The sequence below is a fragment of the Ictalurus punctatus genome, chromosome 20 (assembly GCF_001660625.3).
Source record: "Ictalurus punctatus breed USDA103 chromosome 20, Coco_2.0, whole genome shotgun sequence".
Classification (NCBI taxonomy): domain Eukaryota; kingdom Metazoa; phylum Chordata; class Actinopteri; order Siluriformes; family Ictaluridae; genus Ictalurus; species Ictalurus punctatus.
In genome coordinates this window covers 19,150,598-19,172,468 of record NC_030435.2, presented here as the reverse complement: position 1 = coordinate 19,172,468, position 21,871 = coordinate 19,150,598, and the positions used below count along the sequence as shown (strand labels likewise).

At 39.5% G+C, this 21,871-nt stretch overlaps 1 protein-coding gene across 2 annotated transcripts; it reads right to left on the bottom strand.

Annotated features, from left to right (window-relative positions):
• Nucleotides 1–3,287: 3,287 nt before the first annotated feature.
• Nucleotides 3,288–20,362, bottom strand: LOC108280926 (protein APCDD1). 2 transcript variants are annotated; one of them, XM_017496435.3, is made up of 6 exons: nt 19,998–20,362; nt 11,699–11,885; nt 10,531–10,741; nt 8,683–8,997; nt 4,439–4,760; nt 3,288–4,186 (listed from the first exon to the last, which is right to left on the bottom strand). In XM_017496435.3, the coding sequence occupies exons 1-6, from the start codon at nt 20,062–20,064 to the stop codon at nt 3,729–3,731; spliced, it is 1,560 nt and encodes a 519-aa protein (XP_017351924.1). In that variant the 5' UTR covers nt 20,065–20,362; the 3' UTR covers nt 3,288–3,728. The 2 variants fall into 2 exon arrangements, with proteins under 2 accessions (XP_017351924.1, XP_017351925.1); XM_017496436.3 differs by having other exon boundaries at nt 11,699–11,882.
• Between the last annotated feature and the right edge of the window lie 1,509 nt (nt 20,363–21,871).

The following is a 21,871-nucleotide window of genomic DNA, read 5'->3' as shown; positions in this document are numbered from 1 at the left end:
TTTAAAAAAATTGGTCCATGACAAGGTTCTGTCCTGCAAAGCTGAACTGTCAGCCTCTATTGGAGAAAGTTGGAACCAGCTTAATGTAATGTAATGTAATATTGTTTTTCGTTAGTGAAGTCCATGTTGCAAAGAATTCAGGCTGTCATAAAAGCCAGAGGAGGAGCAACAACGTACTCATTGTGATTTAAAAAAAAAAAAAAAAAAATTCTGTTGTCATAATTTTTTCCTCTACTTTATCTGGGGGAAAAATATGCCATTAATGAAAGTAATTTATTTTAATTTGTTTGCGTTATGTTTCATGAAGCAAGAATGTTCAATGTTCAAAAACGTTTTGTGTGATATCTGTGGTTTGTTTATTTGCTACAAAAGTAAAAAAAGCTGGGTGAGCCTCTAAGTGTGGTGATTCCATAATTTGTGCCTTTTTTCATGGTTTAACCCTATATAGTTTCATCACAATGTCGCTTAGCAATACCTGTGATTAGCATACGACTAAAAGTAAAACTCGTGTCAGGCTGGGACGTCAGGGTTCTGTTTTGATGTTGTGAGAAGATAATATAGGGTTAAAAAGTGAAACATGGCTACTATTGCCAGAGCCATATCACCCTGCAGCTCTTTCCTGGTTTCCCACGGACGCTAAGCAGGATTGAACCTGGATGGGAGACCTCCTGGGGAAAACAAAGGTTGCTGCTGGAAGTGGTATTAGAGCGGCCAGCAGGGGGCGCTCACCCTGTGGTCTGTATAGTGACGGGGACACTATACTGTAAAAACAGCACTGTCTTTCGGATGAGACATTAAACCGAGGTCTTGACTATCTGTGGTCATTAAATATCTCAATTAGCCCTTCACTATCATGCCCCCCCCCTAATAATCTCCATCCCTGAATTGGCTACATCACTCACTCCTCTCCTGTCCACCAATAGCTGGTGTGTGTGGTGGCGTTCTGGCGCACTATGGCTGTAGTCACATCATCCAGGTGGGTGCTACACACTAGTGGTGGTTGAGATTTCCCCGCCATACAATGTAAAGCACTTTGAGTGCCTAGAAAAGTGCTATATAAATATAAGGAATTCTTGTTAGGGGCCAAGCACTGAAGGTGTGCGTATCCGTTAGTTTTCTTCTTATTATTCTGCTTCTTCTTCTTTCCCACTGGGAGTCTATGGTAGCCCTCTGAACCGTAAGTAGGAAAATGATGAAATTTGGCCCACTCATAGATATGACCATGAATAGTATCTGAACCAATTATGAGGTCTCTAGGACAAACTCTATAGTGCCACCAGTAGTTCAAAAATTCATATTTCAAATGGTTATAATTGTTGAACACTTTGTCCTAGAGAAAGAAATTGAGTTCGTCAGATTAATCTTCTCACTTTGAAAACAATCCATATATTACATTAAGATTCCACCCATTACTGCAGTCACCATTTTCAATTTTTTCGCTATGGTTCGTTCAAATTTTGTCCGATTCTTACCAATGTTGGCTCAGATGATCAGAGGACAGAGCTGCACAAAAATGACTGAATATAATTTTGATGTTCATATGTGTTCAAAAGTTATGTTGTCTCAAATTTAACAATGTTGACCCAAAATTGGATCAGAGGCTGTATCTTGGCCACACTTTGATCAATTTTAACAAAACTTCATCAAGCATGATCTGAAGGGGCATGTTGGATTTGAGAACAGCACCACCTACAGGTCTTGAGATTTTAAAAATGAAAATTTTTTGCTCATAACTTTTGAATAGTTTGTCAGAAAATTATGATATTGGTGTCTACGGATTCACTGGGTCATGGCAAATCCAGGGACACCAATTTTGCCAGGATCAGACGAACTTCCTGTCTGCCATTTTGAAATTTGTCATATTGTAATCTCTCTTAAAATATTTCACATATCAGCACAAAATTTGGTAGTGATTGTTCATAGCATGTCCTCTAGGTATCTGAGAAATTTTAACACAGCGCCACCTAGTGTTCTAGAGAGAAGGGTTTTTTTTGTTGTTAAAAGAACCCTTACCAAAATTAGCTCAGATGATGAGTGCACAAAAATGACAGCAGAATTTTGATTTTCATATTTGTGCAAAAGTTATGATCCAGTATCTGTTAACATTCTAACTAATCATTTTGTGTGCTCATTCTCACCTTGGAAGCTCTCCTCAGCATCAAAACAAATGTACATTCTCTGTGTGGTGCACTGTGATAAGCGACAAGCACCAATTCCGAAAGTCCTGGGTTTAATTAACGTGTGATGCAAGTTCTTAAAAGTTTGTGTAATGTATCTTTGGGTTCCTTTCTTTTGTGACTCAACATTTCAACCTCTTGGCATGCAAATAAATGCCTCTGTTCTGTTAATTTCCTGTTTGGTCTTATTCTCAGCTGTGCTTCTGAACCTATCTTTTATTCATTAATGTACATTCTGTTTCTCCTGTTTGTGCTCTTCAGGCTCCACATTGTGCTTGCTGCGCATTTGGTGCTTGGCCCCGTTAAACACTGCATGTAGCTTTAATTATTATTATTATTATTATTATTATTATTATTATTATTATTAATATTATTATTACTAGTAATCTTACTACGTCGGGGCGCATTTGTTATTACCACAGTTTAAATATAAATAATAATAATCATTATATACAACCCATTCAAATATTTTATTTCTGTTCTTACAATCCAGTTATTAGGACAATGTCTTTTTAAGGCACTTGCAGGTAATTATGCATGTAGTTCAGCTGTGGATCTACATAGGCTTTAGTAACAATATAGCACTCTGTATCAAAACAAAACATAATCTAGAATGCCTCACATCCTCTCTGTCTCAAAGGAGTATCATGTTTTACTCTGCTTGCTTTTTAAGCCAATACAGTTCATACCAGTGGGGGAAATTAATATTGCCGGTTCATGTCCGATCCAGTCCTGGAAACTGCAATGAAGAATGTCAGTTTTTTGGTGGGACATCCGAAGCCACAATTGCTTGGAATATTTATGCCATAACCAAATACAGTAAGCAAAAATGATAGCTTACAGCATGCATGCAGACATCACAAACCATCAGGAAATCAGAACTGGCACTCTTCTTCCGCCCTGTTCCAGCTTTGCTCCAAGCTAAACATGAACACTGTGTAACAGCTTCACAGTTTCCTGTTTCACAGACGAAAAACAAATGTTAATTCTTTACCGTGCTGTACGAGTTTACCACTGACAATATGGTACACTGTCATTCCCTTGCTATCTACACAACCCTGAATTGGTTCATTTTGTTATTTCAAATGCACTTGCACACTCTCACGCTCATCATATCATAGAAAAATATCTCTTTGTTAGCATATATGTGTACAGTAAAGGTTGAGAAAATAAACAGGAAACCCTCCTTGATGAAGCTGATAAGATAAGGGCTATCAAACAATGTTTTTTATTTCATTGAAACCGTACAAGTTGCAAGTCATGCTTTATTAAAGTGCAGTTACTGTGGTGCAGCAGTTTCAGTTCTTTGCAGTCTTTTCAATACAGAGGCAAAAAAAAAAAGAAATCTTGCCTCTCCACACGTTTCTCCATCTCCATTTAATCTACCCTTGATGTAGGCCAGAAACCAGAAAAATGAGCAGAATGCCCAAGTGTGTCAAGTAAACTTGTTCCCAAATGGCCAGAGTGCGTTCTTTCGTTTTTCTGGTCCTCCTTGTGTCAATATGTACAAAGATGTACAGAAATATCAGTTCAGCTTCTGGTGGTGTTCTTTCAACCAAAGAAGTTCATAATCAGCATGTTTAATCCCACAAGAACCACAGTTTCCATCAAGTAGCTTTGGTGAGCTGGGCAACAGCGGTTATTCAACTTTTGCTGCTGTTTTGTATGGTGACCAAGGTTGACGTCTGACTTCTGGCTGTTGGCCAAGCACTGCACCAACGGCGTCTGGTAGGAGGTCGCACGTTTGTCGGGATGGTCAGGACTGGAGCCGTCGCTGGGCCGCTGGCCGTTGTAGAGCAGGTAGCGACCGTGAATGTCCTGCTCCATGTGAAAGAGCTCATACTCGGTGTGTGGGAGGTGGATCCCCAGCGCCACGCAGCCATTGGTCAATGTCACGTCCTGTTCCACTCCAATCTGCCACGAGCCTTGAGCACCACATTCATTCCCGTTAAAGATGTTCAGGAGAGATGTAGTGCCCGGGTCCATCGGTACCACCCGCATGTGGTTCACTAAAACCAGACAGAGCGAGTTACATAATATTATCTATATTTCATTTTACACTGATGTATAGATTAAATATGAATTCCTTTTGAATTATCAGTAGGATTGTTGGGTCTCCCATAATAGACAATTTTTGTTCTGTGGGGTACCCTGTCTAGTCAGGGCCTTGAAATCATCCCCCTGAAAACTCTGTATCTTGTCAAAAAAAGGGGGGTTGATGCCTCACAGTGAACTAACTAACAAGTTTTACCCATACTTACCTTTAAACACAAACTCGGTTCCCCCCATGACGTGTGTGGAGTGCACGCCGTGGCTGTACCTCCCCCTGGCAAAGATGCTGAACGTCGGGTGCTTGCAGACGGGATCTGAGTAGTGATAGTAGTGACCCTCCCATGTGTTGTTGTTATCATGGAAGATGAAATGTCTTGTGAGGAACAGTGCGTCTGGCCGAACTTCGCACCGCTGGGAAACCCACTGGCCATGCAGGTCTACAGTGAGCTCGGCCCGTGGCGGCAGGATTGGAGGGCGGAACTCGTCCGAGTGCGAGATGATCCGACACGCGATGCAGTTCTGCTCGTGACTCTGAAGGTGGCAAGAAAGGTGGAGAAAGAGAGATCAGAACTAAAATCTGACAAAGAAATGAAATCTTTTACCAATTTAACAGCTAGAATTGCTTTCTTTTGAGCATGCTGGCAACAATGATCCTTAGTTTAAAGGCATTAAATGGTATGCATAGGCATGGTGGTAATTTCCAGAAATATTTTCAAGATTCAGAAATGCTGGATGATTACAAAAGAGGATCAAGTATTTAATGATCTACCAGAACAAGAACGCACATTATATCTGGAGGCACATTTTTTCCCAAAAGCATTGCAAATTCATCCTGACTCTTCATTTTGTTTTTATTAAGCTAATTTATATGAGGGCGAACACTTTTTAAACACTTCTGCGTAACATTGTGACTTACACTGACTTACAAATGCAGGCCATGTGGGTGATTATCACATATTCAAGAATTTCAACACATTGGCGTGAGAAAAACATTGGAAATCCCATTTAATCACAACACTAGTAACTGCTGTTTTTATAAACTCCAGATAACCACCAAGGACAGTGTCTAACACCTGGATGCTGAACGGAAGGAAAGTCTACAGGCAGTTTTGCATAACTAAACACTCTAAACACTAACAAAGGATGAAAGCGATATGAGAGACAAGTTATGTGCTAATTTTATCTAACTTTTACATTTTGCTTTCCTGTGGTATCCATGCACCTATACAACAAGCACGAATTCTTCACTGTGAAAAGTAGTCCCATCTCTGAAACGGTAGCTTTTTTTTTCAGCCAAGCATCCACTTTTTCTATGATCACTACTTAATAATAAGCAGGCCCATTATTTTTCTGAACAAAGATACCACAGTTGCACCCACTTGTTTTATATTAGCTGAAAAGAGTGTGGCTTGTGAATTCTCAGGTCAAAGGTCACCAGTGTAAAAAGTGAAATTAATCGCTACCAAAAAATAGTGTGCCTTTAAGGTCTCCGGGTCCTTTCCCCTTGAGTGATTTGGCTTTTCTGGCATTTTATTGGTGTTTGCTCGGCTACTTTAGCTTTTTCAGGTGGCTCCTGTATTGCAGTAGGAAGCAATCAAATATCGTAAATGCTACAGCTATACTGTAGGATTTGCCACCTCCAAGAAAAAGCATTCTAAATATGTTTCCCATAAACATCAGTGGAATTCAACATCTGCCATTAGACATCTTTTATAACAGAGTTTAGTGCAAACGGGTTATCCGTGGTTTTCTCAAAATATGGAAATGTTAAAATTCTAGTCCATGTTTCCCACATGCTAAAAGAATATGAAAGAATATGTGTCAAAGTTAAGGTCAAACAAAACTGGCCACATGTTTAGACTTTACAAGCAAAAAAGGATTGTGAAACAGGATCGTCAGTCTTTGTTCAAATGCTTAAACAGGCTGCAGTGTCTAACGGACCCATGCCAGTGTGTGTCCAAAGGATTATATGTTCTGTCTGGGAGAAGAAAAACAGTTTTGACTAGAGAGCTGGACATGTCTTCCTTTACGCTTATTTTATTTTTTATTTTATTTTATGGAATGGCAGTAAATGGTGTGCATGTTTTCTTTCCTCGAGCAAATATTTAATGATGTGCTAGAACGAGGCGTCTCTACTCGGTACAGACTCCAACACAGGAAACAATGGAAAGAAAAGAAAAGACAGACTGCATGTGTGGACAAGATGTGTTCACCCCATCCTGCTGATGAACATTTCAGTTGATGAATCCCTGGTCTTCTGGCAATGCAACACATCTGACAACATGTCTCACTCTCTCTTCCTGTCTCACTCTGCCTGGCCCCAGTTTCTGTTTCATTTAGCCAAGCCTATCCAAAGTCATTTGGAAGTTGTGATTATTGTAGTTAAAACACCACATAAGAAAAACAACGTATATTTTCCTTTCTGCACCATTAAAACACGATAACGCCAACATCTCATTTGGGCGCTGACTTACTCAGTTGTGCCAGTCAATTAACAATTGACACCACTTGCAGACTGGTCCAAACTGGTTTGGAACGGGACAATGGAAAGCAGTGGCAGAGGAATGGGAAACGAGAGGAAAACAGTTGTGACTGCCACTGGCCTCTGCTCAGGCCGCTCTGATCCACCCAATAACCACAAATGAACAGAGTGGCACTCTCGAATCCTCTGAAAACAGATCCGGAGCTGGGCATGAGCAGCTATTTGCGATTTATGGCTGGAATTGTCATTACAGCAGTAAAAGATCTAAAAAAAAAAAAAAAAAAGGAAGGATCCCTCCTCCTGTGGATGGCGGAGTTGTTAATTAAATGTCTTTTATTCAAGGTTCCACCATGTTTGGCTGATGTGGTCACAATGCATCAAAGTGTAGACCAAATCGTTAGGGTTGATTAGAATGAAAATGAGTGCCACATGCTTCGGAGCTCATTTACGGTTGGTTGGGGTTTTTTTTCTCCTTGGCTTAGTCTTTAGAGCAACTCTTGTTTGGAATTCCATGTGGCTGGATTGTGTAAACCGTTTTTTATGTGGATATCGTTTCTGTAAGGAGGGCTTTCTGTCTCATTTAAGCAGATCTGAAATTATACCAGACATAAAAAAGTAACGTCTTTTTAAATGCAGAATGTTTTCCATATATTAAAAAAAAAATAAAAATCTTTTTACTGTACAGTTCTTGTGTCCAAGGCCAGTCTGCTTGTTCTTTGCTGTGTCTCTGAAGGATCCCATGTCAAACACTTGAAAGGTGTTATATTCTGTAAACTCAAAGGCCAGACTTGAATGAGGCTTTTATTTTCATATTGTGGACAAAGACAGAGGGGGAGCGATAGCTGAGAAACGGAGAACTTTCCAAAACTGCCCCAGGCATGTGTGAAATCAGACCCGGAATGTGTTTGCTGGAATAATTCATATGGCCGCGTGAATTCTGCAAATACCACATGTTGATTGCTCTGGGAGATAGGATAGGATTCGCCTTTCGTGTCCTTGCATGGAGGAGCTTAACACTGCAAAGCTTGTCGCTGGAAATAACATCTGATCACTGTTCCCACCCTGTTTGTACATCACTGACCCTATACTGATCTGTAAAACGTTAAATCATCGAAATCATCTGATACAAGGCTCGGTTTATTTAGACAGCTGTTTAATGTGGGGCTAGTGAATGATGTGACCTGTGCTATGACATGTATCCAAATGAGACAACTGCTGGACAGGAATGCACACACTTGTCTTCGGGGATAAAGAGACAGACAATGTGAGTGATTGTGAAGGTCTAGAGTATGAGCCAAAGTGTAAACCACCCGAAATGCTCATCAAAGCTCAAATCAGGGCAATTTCACTGTCGATTTATTTTGAATGTTTGACATAGTAACAGCAGTGCCAAAGTGTGGTGAACAAAAACCAGTGTTTCTAAAGTTTTATTGAGAACTTTGATCTTGCAGCGGGTTCATTTTATTGAGGTAAACAGACTGAAGTAACTATGCAATTTTTTTTTTTTTTAATCAAATAAATAAATAAACAAACGTCCTGTCCGAAGCAATCCTAATGATTCATTTGAAGCTAAGTTGTGAGTTCCTTCCTTATATATATATATATATATATATATATATATATATATATATATATATATATATATATATATATATATATATATATATATCATGTCTTTATATGAAGCTAAATGACTAAATGATACTAAAACCACAGCTGGTTGCCTGTTCCCTCCAATTTCTGCCTCAACAGCTGGGGAAGGCATACTTTCCACTTTTACTCATACACACACACAGACACGTACATATGATTTCAATCTGATTTGCAATATTAAAATCATTTCATGCACTCCTCAACTCATGTCAAGTCACAAAGTTCTCAAATCACCTTCCAGCATTTTTATATGCACATATGGAAAAGTGCATGAATGTACACATATGCACTCGTACACACACACACACACACACTGACCTTAGCATTCTGCAGTGGCGGCTGATAGCTGGAGGGCCTGTGGCTCATCCTCTGGCTCAGCTCAGTATTGATATCACCTAGGAAGAGCTCCTCCACGGGCTGCTCCATGTTCCTGTTCACGTATTGCTTCTCAACACGCAGCAGTTGCAGCTCGTGCATGGCGAAGTTCAGGCCGTGAGAGCAGTTGCAGCTTCCTTCCTCGCTACACAACTCATAACTTATGTTTGGCTCCAAGGAGGCACCTTTCATTCGCTCGCAGCTCTGTGCCAAACGCCTGCTCAGCTCCTTTGCCGTGCCCGTAGAGTGGCATACCACCTTTATTATGGGTAGAACGGTAAGAAAGCACTCATAACATCACATATACATAACAATAAACCTTAGCCACAGTCTCTGATTGGCTAAACATCGGCTAAACTCTGATTGAGTAAGCAAAACATGGTATATATGAAGAAAAAAGTGTATTAATATCTGAAACAATAGACTCTGTGGAGGAAAAGCCACTAGTGGTCTGATTTGCCTCAATTTTGTTTGTTGTTGCTTTATATAACATTAAATGTCATGAAACCCTGCAACCGCAAGGTGAATATTCACTAAATTAGTCTGAGCAACAATATATACCATTCTCTCTCATATTTACAAAGGACATCTAATTAGGATTCCTCTGTCAGTAGGAAACCTATTGTTATTATTAGCATTCTTCTTCTTCTGCTTCTTATTATTCTCCTTATCTCCGTAAAGTGCCCAAAAACTTAAGATCTGAATAGTAAAAAGTTTTTAAATTTGGCACATTGATACTACAGGCCACGAGTAACTCCCACACCACAAATGGCCCACATGAGCCTATAGGTGGCGCTACAGGCCACGCCCAAATCTATGCGATTTTCCCTCTGCCCCATAAGTCCAAAATGTCTGAAAATTGGTATACATGCCTTATTTCTCATTTCCCCATTTCTCATGGGGAACAAAAAAGCCATTGGGACCCATAAAATCTGCCATGATAGATTTTCTGGTACATTGATAATTTGTGTAAAACTACAAAAAGTCTTCTCCTTGGGAACCGTAGGTCCAACTGACTTGACCTGTGGTACATATATGTGGGGAAACATGTACTTCTATAGGGTGATAAGCAATAAGGAATCAAATATAAATTGATTGAACTATTTACATATTGGTGAATTGAAAACTGTCAACTGTCAATTGACAACTAGTTCTTGTGTCCATAAATCAATGGAACATTAACCCATGGACTTGATCTGTATCATGTGCGATGGCAACCTCATATCTCCAAAAACAATGGCATTAAAAGGAATAATAATTTATTGCTAACGCTAAAATAATCTTTTACACATCCGCTAGTCATAAAACGGATACTCCGATTCAATCACCAGTTTATATGAAGACTCTTGACAATGTCGTGTAGCAAATCTGAGAAATGGCTTAATGTAAAATGAAAAATAGATTTATTGTGAATATCTGAAATATGCATGCTTGGCTAAATGCTATTACACTCTGCCAGTGGATGTCTCCCTTCCTCTACAGTCCGCACGTGCTTCAAAATTCTCACTGACACCTGATTTTTCTCTACAATGATCATTTGTGGAAAACTCCAAAAATAAACTTAAAATCTGCCATTGATCCAAATGCGTTGAAATGTTGTATCTGTGGGATACATTCCTCTACCATGTAAATTTTGAAATGGTCCGCAATCTTGGGGAGGAATCCGCCATTGCTGCTTGCAGCTATATTTCAGAAATGTTTTTGTAAAATCCCCATCTACTCGTAGCCTATAGCACATTATTAATGGTGTTACAGATTTCCTTATTACAGTGTAACGTCATGCTGTCTCACCTGAATGCGGTGGATGTGGTAGTCAGCCTCTGTGCCACCACGAATAACCCATGAAGTCTGGCGCATTCGCACAAGACCCTGGATCACCAGTGTGTAGGTGGGCACCGTGCAGTGGTTGTCGGCGTAGTAGAACTGGTGGGCCTGAAATGTGTGGTTGTGTTGGAAGTGGTAGAGGCGGGTGATGAATTCCGGGCCAGGACGTACCTCGCAGCTGCCATAGAAACCGGAAAATGAATGGAGGAAACAAATTGTGGAGGGTTAGAAAGGAAGCTAGAACTAAGTGTACAAGCACACATGTTCCTATTTTCTATCAGTTATATGAAGTCATAAAAAATACCATTAATGCACAATTAAAAACTGTTCAAAATACATTTAAAAAATGTGACCTTTTATTGATTTTAATTTCACTTTAACGTGAGACACTAGATGTGATCTCTTGTTTTTTTTTTTCTTCAAAAATGTAATTTTTCAAACAGTAAAATATGACATTTTAATGATTTTTAATTTTGTTTTTATTTATTTCACTGTGAAGGTGCTCTCAGTGGACAACTTTGAAAGATAAGTTTGTTGGAAAATAATTTCTTTATTATTTAGTCAAGAAAATATCGTGTAAAAAATACTTTACACTGTAAAAATATTTTTCACTAATTTTACTTTAAAATCTAACGTGATGATCACAATTTTGGGAAACTCTTCTGTAATATCCTTCTCATTAGGAACAGGAATGAAAGCCGATCATCTAAAAACAGAGATTTTTGGTTCTGAATTTAGAATATTTTTTTTTTGTTGTTGAGAATAATGGTTTTAAAAATATTTTTTTTGTTGTGGTTCTACTCTAGTTACAGTATATGTGGAAAATGAATGTCTTGACCAAAATTGTCATTACTACCTACAATTATTTCCACAGAATAAACAATCATTCTAGCTAAAAAAAAATCCAAGTGAACCTCTTTATATTGTGAATTACATAATGCCCAAGTCTTTGCCAGACCGTACCATAAAATATTAATGTTCCAGACAAACAGTGAAAGCCAATGTGGGTTAGATATTCCTTAAATAATCCATCATTTTCTTCATTACCTGTACGGCATTAAGCATCTATTTTCACATTCAGTACTTTTCACTATTACAGGTCAGAAGCAGATTTGATCTCAGGTCACATGCTCACCTGGTGGAGACCCAGAGGCCATCTATGTTAGGGGGCATCGGCACAGTAACACGTGCTCCATTATGGAGACGCTTTAGCATGTGCTGGCACTGTGTGTCTTTGGGCGGCCAACTCAAGCTGTTCTCCAGAGCCAGACGAGGTGATCGAGCATCCGCGACATACAGAGATGAACCCACTGTCCAGCCTGCTGAACACACAACCACATGAAAGACATGCTTAGCCCTCTGCCTATTTTGTATTATTTTAAGTCATAATCTTAAGGGTTATAAAATAAAGCACTGCTTATTAAGTGGGATGTACTGACTTGATTCTATACACTCACTTCATTAGTGGATTTTGGCGGCTCACTCACTTCTGGATTTTCATGCACAAAAGTCTCTAGAGTTTACACAAAATGGTGTGAAAAAACATTCAGTGAGGAGCAGTTCTGAGGGCAGAAACACCTTGATGAGAGAGGTCAGGGGAAAATGACCAGACTGGTTTGCGCTGATAGGGAGGCTGACTCAAGTAGCCACTCTTTACAACTGTGATGTGCAGAAAAGCATCTCAGAAAGCAGGACATGACACAGCCAAGAATCTGAGGCCGCAGTGGGTACAGGTTCACCAAAACTGGAGAGCTGAAGATTTGAAAAATGTCACCTGGTACTTTTCCAATCTTCAGAGCAGTTCTAACACTTAATGGCAGACCACAGTGGCCCAATGACAGACTCTTTCATATTGATTTCCCAGTGGGAGGTTCTTTAAGCAACACTTTTTAAACCCTTCAAAACAGCCCACTCTTGTGATGATTCAAAAATGTGAGTTGGAAAGTATTGAGTTTTGAAAGGTGTAGACGTCAGCTATTAGATTATCATTTATATCACATCTGCTGATATATGGACTCATATTATTTTCTAAGAACTTTTATTTTGGGATAACATTGGGCACATTTCTTACCTCATATATTACAACCACCTCTGTGGTCACCAGGAAGCCCCAAAAAGCTGAGGAATTTAAAGGCAAACATATCCGAAATGAAAGAGCATCAGAGCTTGAGGCTATTGGGCAAAAATCCACGTGTGAGGATGTCTTTCATACACCAAGATAAGTTTGGAAATCATTATTAGGGATAGTTATGTGCCAATGCTGACCAAAGACAATGCTAGTCTGTCTGCGCTACTCTCAAAAAACACAGTGAACACTGTTAGCTCATTTGAGACCTCTCTAAAGAGCTAAAACATAGTATATCCTTGAAATGATTGCATTTCAAACACAACTGTATTTTTTTAGCATTAAATAGTCTGTTTTCCATGGTGTAAAGCACTCAGTAATCTCACCAGCTCAAGTGAAATCATTAGTGACCATGCATGTGGGGTAACAGGTCCAAAATTTATGTCTTCCAACATTTACTTGCATGCAAATAGCATGTAACATGGAGTAAACAGGCTCAGGCTAACCAAAGGTTATCTCCACAGGATATTAAAATCTATCTTAAAGCAAACTTCAGATACAGTACTGCATCTAAGTGATGTAGCTGAATGGCAAAACTCCACTTATAGTTTGCATTCATTCCCTGACTTGTAAACAATGGTTGTAGCAGAACAGTTCACACCAGGCTTAGGAGAATAATGGCATGGGGGCATTGGACTCCTGATCAGAAGGTCATGAGTTCAAATCCCACAAATCACTACCAAGCTGCCATCACTGGGCCCTTGAGCCCTTAGCTCTCAAATGCTCTGTTGTATAAATGAGGTAAATGCAAGTCACTCTGGATAAAGGCATCTGCCAAATGCCATAAATGTAAATTTAGGAGATGCAGGTGTGTGGGCTCTTGTGGATGCAGCAGTCTTAGCTGTGTTCCTCCCCCTTATTGAAAGCCATTATTTTTGGAAATATGCAATGTGTTGGAAATATACAGTTCTGGAATGGAAAAGTTTGTCATATTTTACCACAAAAAAATGAAAGTAAGCCAATATTAACCTTGCTGAAATATTTGCATTAATGACAGTATTTTGAGGTATAGTCCCCTCAGAAACTATTGGAACAGCAAGGCAACAGCATTTATTTTTGCTGTTAATTGAAGACATTTGGCTTTGAGATCAAAAGATGAATATGAGAAGAGAGTTTAGCTTTTATTTACCGGTATTTATATGTAGATGTGTTAAACAACATAGAACATATAACAAAAATACTGGAACATTTGCTTGTATTTTTCTCATTTGTAAGTCGCTTTGGATAAAAGCGTCTGCTAAGTGAATAAATGTAAATGTAAATGTATGTGACTGACATGTGTTTCTTGTTACCCAGGTGTGTCCTGTTAGATTGATAGTTTATACAATAAATATCTCTGAACAACTACTCCTGGTTCTGTGAAGACTGCCTTTGTTGTTAAAAAGCATAAGCCAACATGAAGATCAGACAGCTGTCTATGGGAGAAAAGAAAGCCATTTTGAAGCTGAGAAAAGAGGGGAAATCAATCATTGGACATAGCGAATTAGAACAATTTGGAATGCCCTGAAAAAGAAAGAAACCACTGGTGTACTGAGCAACACACACCAAATGGTTCAGCCAACAACAGCTGATGACGGAAACGTTGTGAGAGCTGTGAAGAAAACCCCAAAAACAACAGTCAGTGACATCACCAACAACCTCCACAGGGCAGGGGTGAAGGTATCACAATCCACCGTTTGAAAAAGACATAGAGAGCTAAAATATAGACGCTATACCACAAGATGCAAACCACTCATCAGCCGTAAGAATCGGAAAGCCAGATTGAAATCTGCAAAGAAATACAGGAATGAGCCAAAAGAATTCTGGAACCAAGATTAACCTCTAGCAAAATGATGGAAAGGACAAAGTGTAGAGGAAGAAAGGATCTGCTCATGATCCAAAACATACAAGCTCGTCTGTGATTGTGATTGCATCAGCTTGCAAACATTTTATTAAAATGTAACCCAAATCCTGTTCAAATGTTTACATCCCCCTGGATCTTAATGTATCGTTTTACCTTCTGGGTTGGCTGTGGCTCAGGTGGTAGAGCTGGTTGTGTACTAATTGTAGGGTTGGTGGTTCGATTCCCGGCCCACATGACTCCACATGCCAAAGTGTCCTTGGGCGAGACACTGAACCCCAAGTTGCTCTCGATGGCAAGTTAGTGCCTTGCATGGCAGCTCTGCTACCATTGGTGTGTGAGTGTGTGTGTGAATGGGTGAATGAGACACACTGTAAAGCGCTTTGGATAAAAGTGCTATATAAGTGTGCCATTTACCATTTATTTTACCATTTACCTTCTTGAGTATCAGTGAATGTTTGCACCTTTTGTAATAGCCGTGTACGAGTCCCTCAGTTGTCCTCAGTGTGAAAAGATGGATCTCAACATCATATAGCCGCTGTTGGAAAGGGGTCAAATATGCAGAAGATGCTGGAAAAGCAAAGAATGTGCAGGACCTGGAGGATTTTTCTGAAGAACAGTTGGAAGTTTAACTACTCAGGACAAACAAGGGACTCATGAACAACTATCACAAAACATAAACACAGTCATTGATCATCCAGGTGACGACACAGTATAAAGAATCAAGGGTATGTAAACTTTTGAATGGGGTAATTTTGTATAACTTCAGCTGTTAGCTTGTCTTGTGGACCATATGTATACAAAGAACATGAGATTTTTATGATACCTCTTATTTTGTTAACAGTATTAAGATTTAGCAGATTCTGCAAGGGGTATGCAAACTTTTGGGCACAACTGTACTTTGCATAGCACTGTAGCAACTAATAGTAGTAGCATGATAGCTTAGCTGTGCCTCCCCTTGGCTAGCAACACCAAACTAGCCTAGGTAGAAAAGTTTTATATTTTATCGTTCTGGTAGTCCTACAAGCAGTAACAACACCCGAGTCATACATTGATACGCCCTAAAATTACTGATAGAACTATGAGTTTCACTTTGTAGTGTATTTTTGTAGGCTTGATAGGTTTTGAAAGTAACATGAAAGTAATCTGATTACTTTTTACACGCAGTAATCAGTCATGTAAGAAGATTACAATTTTAAAGTAGTAATTAGTAATCTGTAGTGGATTACGTTTTTTGAGTAATTTACCCAACTCTGGTTACCATATTCAACAAGGGTTCAGTTGTATTTAGGCAAGACACAATAAAAAACAGCACTTTCCATGCTTAAGAAAAAGGCATAGGATATAATGGAGTGTAAATTTTCAGGGGATGTTTAAATTACCTGGAGTTACTTCTAGAGATCGGTTTTTAGTAGGTAAAGGACAGTATAAACTTTCCACATATGAGAACGTGCAGTCCATGAAAAATTATGCTATTGCAGATCCAGATAAAACAAAAATCACAGAGATTCTTAGGTTATAATTACATTACCGCACCTATTCAACTAAACTAATCCCATCCAGATAGGGCTTTAGAACCATAGTTTTTCATATAGAATGAGCAGCATGTTGACCAGTGAGGACAAAGTAACAGTAGTACAGTATTTTGTCCCAAGTCCCCCCCCCCCATTTGTCTGTCTGTCTGTCTGTCTCTCTCTCTCTCTCTCTCTTCACCCTGAAGACATACCGGCTCCATTTGCACCTGCACCTACTCCCACTCATCAAGCCTGCCAAGTGAATAATTCTAAACTGTGATATCTGAAACCACTGTGGAGAAGTTGGCCACAGCAAAACCCGGAAGGCTTCTATTATGTAAACATATTGCAATAACATGAAAAGGCAACTTGACATGTCTGCTGTTGGGAGATTTTCTAATGGCATGTTAGCCCCCTGCCTTGTCATCGAGTTGCACAGTTTCACTTTTTTCAAGGAAGGCAATTTTGTATTCACAGCATTTAAAAAAAAAAAAAAAAAAAACAGAAAACCTTGCTATTTATTCAAAGATTGTAAAGTTTGATGTTATGTTTATATCCATGGACTCATTAGGAATTTGAACCAAACTGACTTGACGTTGGTACGGAGACTTAGACAGATTAATGTAAATCTGATATTGCATGACGCTCATGGACAGAATAAAGCCAGTACAGTGATGAGCCACTGGAATAAATAAGATCATCCAGCATTATGAACGCATACATGATGCCAAAACCTACAGTATAAATATACAGTGGCACTGAACCATGGAGTGTATTTATGACCCATGACCCATTGAGGGCATTTACAACCTACTGGCGTCCAGCAGCCTGGGTACATAGAGGACATGACTGGACATGATTTCATTATAATTCCCATGCATGAGTATGCTGCCAGCCTTTGTCTACTGTACTCTTAAATGTTACCAGTGTATCACAAATGAGTTGGTGTCTGACCCTGCCTGTTTTTCTGCTTTCGCTTAACAAATCTGCTTTTTAAAATCCTTCTTATGAGGTTAATTGTCAAACCTCCATACCTGGAAGCCAAATAGCCCCTTCTACTCCAGCCTGAGGCTCATAACCACTTTTTCTCAAGCTCTAATTCAAAGCACCCACTCAGTTCCCCATGCTTTAACCACCGAGAACATTTCCAGTTGGACGGATCCCATCAGTGAGCTAACAGTCCTGGGACAGCTCACAAACAGACAGACGAGCTCTGGTGAGAGCTCGAACCGACCGAATCTGGTGAGAGAAATCCAGGACTTCGGTGACATGCTGCTTCTCTTCTAAAGCACTTTACCGTGTCTCCCTTCATGTCTGAGGGATAGCCTGTCTCTGATAGCCTTCTCTCAAGAAACCGTTTATTAGTTCCTGTGTCAATACAGGTTATATACACAAGTTTTATGTATCCACAGGAAATTTATTGGATGTATATAAAAAAAGAAATAGATCTTAATGTGCACAGGAGTAAGTGTATGTATTAGATTACATTGCCTCATGTCTGTTTTGCTTAGTGTCTAATAAGATTTGGACTGAATATTGTTTTTATGTTTGATTAATGTTACTTTATACATTTTATTGAGATTTGCTAACTCGTATGTGCCAGCAGCCTAATCATTTTTGCCTCTTAGTCTACTGAGTAGGATTTCACAACTTTAGTGTCAGTGTGTAGGAAAACGGCTCTGCATAACATCAAGCCGAGCTCTAAGCTGCTCCTTTGGTTTCTCTTCGACCTTATCCTGAGGTTTCCCCCCCCCCCATAAATTTACAGTACGCTCTAATCCAGCCTGACATCGGCAGTTTTATGGGTGCCAGGAAAGGCTGCAATAACGTGCCACTTAATTGAACGTTAGATTCCTTTAAACACACTTGAGAGTTCAGTGGATTTGAGAATATCACTTTTTTATCTCTGGGCCCCATTTGAAGTGAGAGCTGAATGTTTGGCCTCCGGGTGTCCTTTCTAGCAAATAGAACGGGTCAGGGGCAATGCAGTAATCTGTGCTTACCATGCCAGGCCAGCATTACAGAGTGCTAAAGTGAAGCCTTCAACTCCTGAATGACCCTCATCTACCCAAGAGCCCCAGGGAGTGCACTTTATTACCGTCTCTTCCTCTGAAAAGAAATGATTTAAACATAATCTCCCCATTGAACCTCCATAGCATGGGAACATTGTTCTTACAAATGTGAGCTTGCAGGCCTTTTGGAAAAGAGAAAGCAATACTGAAGAAAAGTCAGTGATGTAGTAGGGTACCCCTGGTCCAGAACATTTGGTGTTTCCCCTGATCTAACACACCTACTTCAACTCAGTAAGTGATGGTAATTAGCTTGTTCACTGAATCAGGTGTGTTGGGTACAGAGGAAATGCTAAAATGTTCAAGACAGGAGGCGACTCCAGAACCAGAGGACGCTCATGAGCACCCTCTGTGTGACCTTACTGAGCCTGCTGAAGCAGACACAACAGCTGTCTATGACCCAAAACCTGTTGCAATTATCGAAGACCAATCACTGCAGATGAGTTGTAAGGCTGATGCATCAGCATTAAAGCCAACAACAGTGAAAAAGATGTTCAAAGAAAATGAGTCATGAAGTGTCTTTTGTTAGTCATTTAACTTGCCATCAAGCAGCATTTACCATTAGAGTAACAACTGATGTGAAATTGATTATAGAGTGTGATCAGTGATCTAATTAATCTGTATAGCCTACACATTTATAAATCGTATTCCGTTTTAGAAAGAATTACAACATGCAATCCGCTGAGTTCATCATGATGCAACCAATTAAATTTTTATCAGTGTGATCAGTCACACACCTCAACATCACCAAAGTGCAGACTTCGAGAAGGAACGCAGGACAGAATCAAAAGCAAAGGTTCACTTTTCCTCAGATTTTTTTTTGTGTGTGAAATGACAGACCACCAGTATTTTCATCTTTCCAAACAACAGTCTGGAAAACAGTTTTCAAAAATTGATCCTCTTCAGATTGACCACATTAGCCAAATGGATCCTATACAAAACAACTGAAGACTAATATCAATAAATTTAGGATGCCTTTTGGATTTCATCAACATCTAGAGAGTGCGATAAAAATAAGGAACAAATTACTGAAGATCATCTAGCAGTAAAGTTATGCATTACGTCTGTAACATGTTTTGTCTGCATGAGCCATGAGACAGTTTGCACATCTTGTAATGCAGAACTTATGATATTACTTTACATATTACAGAGATACAGCAGTTTATGATGTGATGCGTAAAGACTTGGTAGCACATTGTGAGCCAAAAAAATTGTGAATTCTGAAGAATCTAATATGGGATTTGAGGAAGATGAAAAGTAGTTTGCATTATGATAAAAAAGAAAGAAAGAAAGATTGAAAGAAAGAAAACAGCATTACTGATGTGACATGTCTCAAACACTCTTTGGATTATAGAGACTACAGGGTTATCTGTTGTGTGAAATTTTCATTAAGAATTAACTGAGAATGAAATAAAAAAAAATATTCCGAAGCCTGACTACAATCTTAGTCTTATTCATAACATAAAGAAAAAAAATATATGTATCTGACTCTTCTGTTTGGGTGAAACATGCCATCCCTCATTTCTGATGGATATAGCCTATGATCAGATATTATTTAAAAAAAAAAAAAAAAAAAAAGTTTATTAAGAGCAGTTAAACACACAAACAAGTGAGCAATTTACCAAATGTGCTCATTTATTTTTTTGCATGCACACCCTGCACATTTGCGCATAGTAACGTGCACATTTTTGCGTCCAACAGAATGATCCTATATACAGATATTGGGTACTTAAGCACCCTTAAGGTTTTTGTTTGTTTGTTTGTTTGTTTGTTTGTCCTGGATAACTGCAACTTTGAGAAAAGAGTAGAACCCCTTTAGAAAGCTTGGACTGTTAAAAGAGTGTGTTCAGTAACGTCGGAAACATGAATGAGTGGTTCGGACTCACCAAGCGTTACCAGCAGCAGTGTTACAGTAACGTCCATTCTCCTGCAGCATGAATCACAGCTCCTCATTGTGTCTTCATGCACTTCCAAAATAAAGCGCAAATCAAAACGCGCATCCAGACTTCAGTGAAATCGCTGCAGACTCTGCGGGTTCAGAGGGAGCCTCCAGAGCCCCGAATCACCCGATGAACTGCGGCGAGTGCAGCGCCGATGCCGAAGAACCGTGTCGGTGCTTGGAGTGTTTGGAGTCGTTAGACCGCGGAGAAGAGCGAGCGCATTGCACCGGGACTAGATGAGCTGAGACAACTTCCGTTAGCGTGCTTTCAACTCCAAGTTCGCCATCACCACTGGAGGCTGATCTCTAAAATCGGAGCCTTTTACTATAGTGACAAGATTCACTTTACTGATCCGACTCTTTTGAACATACTATTATGCTATGAGTGAATCGAAGGTTCAGGGTTGATTCTAGGTTTGATTCGTTTGATTCACCACTCAATTCTACATGGCTAATGGCTCAGGCTACAATTCTAAACCATGGAATAATCCACACAAGTTTTATCCTCTTAGTATGTCTATGTAACAACAGTTAACACCAATAGTCTACTGATAATAGAGTTTAAGCAGTTTACAGTAATCCCCAGTTTCTCCCAGTTATGAGTGCATCCTACAGCCCTGTTGTACAAACTGTGTACATTTTCAAAAACTATATATTTGTGTACATATAAGTTTTATTTGGGGGGTGGCAAGGAGGTTTAGTGGTTAGCACGTTTGCCTCGAACCTCCAGAGTTCGGGCTGCGAATCCCACCTCCACCCTGTGTGTGTTGAGCCTGCACACTCTCTCTGAGCCTTGGGGGTTTCCTCCGGGTACTCCGGTTTCCTCCCGCCGGTCCAAAGACATGCATTGTAGGATAATTAGCATTTCCAAATTTTCTATAGCGTGTGTGTGTGAGATTGTGCCCTGTTATAGGTTGGCACCCCGTCCAGGTTGCCCCCCGCCTTGTGCCCCGAGCTCCCTGGGATAGGTTCCAGGCTCCCCCGCGACCCTTCTGTATAAGCGGTACAGAAAATGGATGGATGTTTGGATGGACGATTTATTTACTGTCGCAATTGTGACCTCTAGGAAGGGAAAGTCTCAAAACATACACAATTAAATCCAATTGTTTTTTAAAATGAAACCCATTCACTAACTTGTATTTTTTTTTTCTTCATGTTGCAAACTAACCACCATGTTAATATTGATACATTTAACATACATATATAATGTGGATAGTCAGAATTATCTATGAGCAGTGAGCTGCTGTGTTTCCACCGGTTTCACCTGTGACTGTTCACGTTTACAGCTCATGTGAGAATATTATAAATGTGGCACTCATTACAATTTTTAATTAAAATAATCAATAACAACCCCTTAAAAATTACATTTACCAAATAAGGTAAACATAGTCTATTTGTATTATAACAGGCTTTACATAATTCCTTTTATAGAGTTCTGATACAGACATCATCTTTCTCAGTTACATCCATCCATCCATCCATCCATTTCTGTACTGCTTATCCAGGGGAGCCTGGAGCCTATCCCAGGGTACTCAGGACACAAGGCGGGGGACATCCTGGACGGGGTGCCAACCTATTGCAGTCTTGGGTACTTATTTAAATCAAATTAATCTGGTCATGTGACCAATGTGCACTGCACATTTGAATGTTTTTCAGCTCTAACACACCCAATTCAACTCATCAGCTCATTGATAACTCTTCTGTGAATTAAAAAATGGGAATGTAAGAGCTGAAAAACTCTAAAATATAGAGATCCTATATGAGCAGGATTGGAAACACTGGACTTTTCTAAAATTATATTATAATACAGTTATGTAGTAC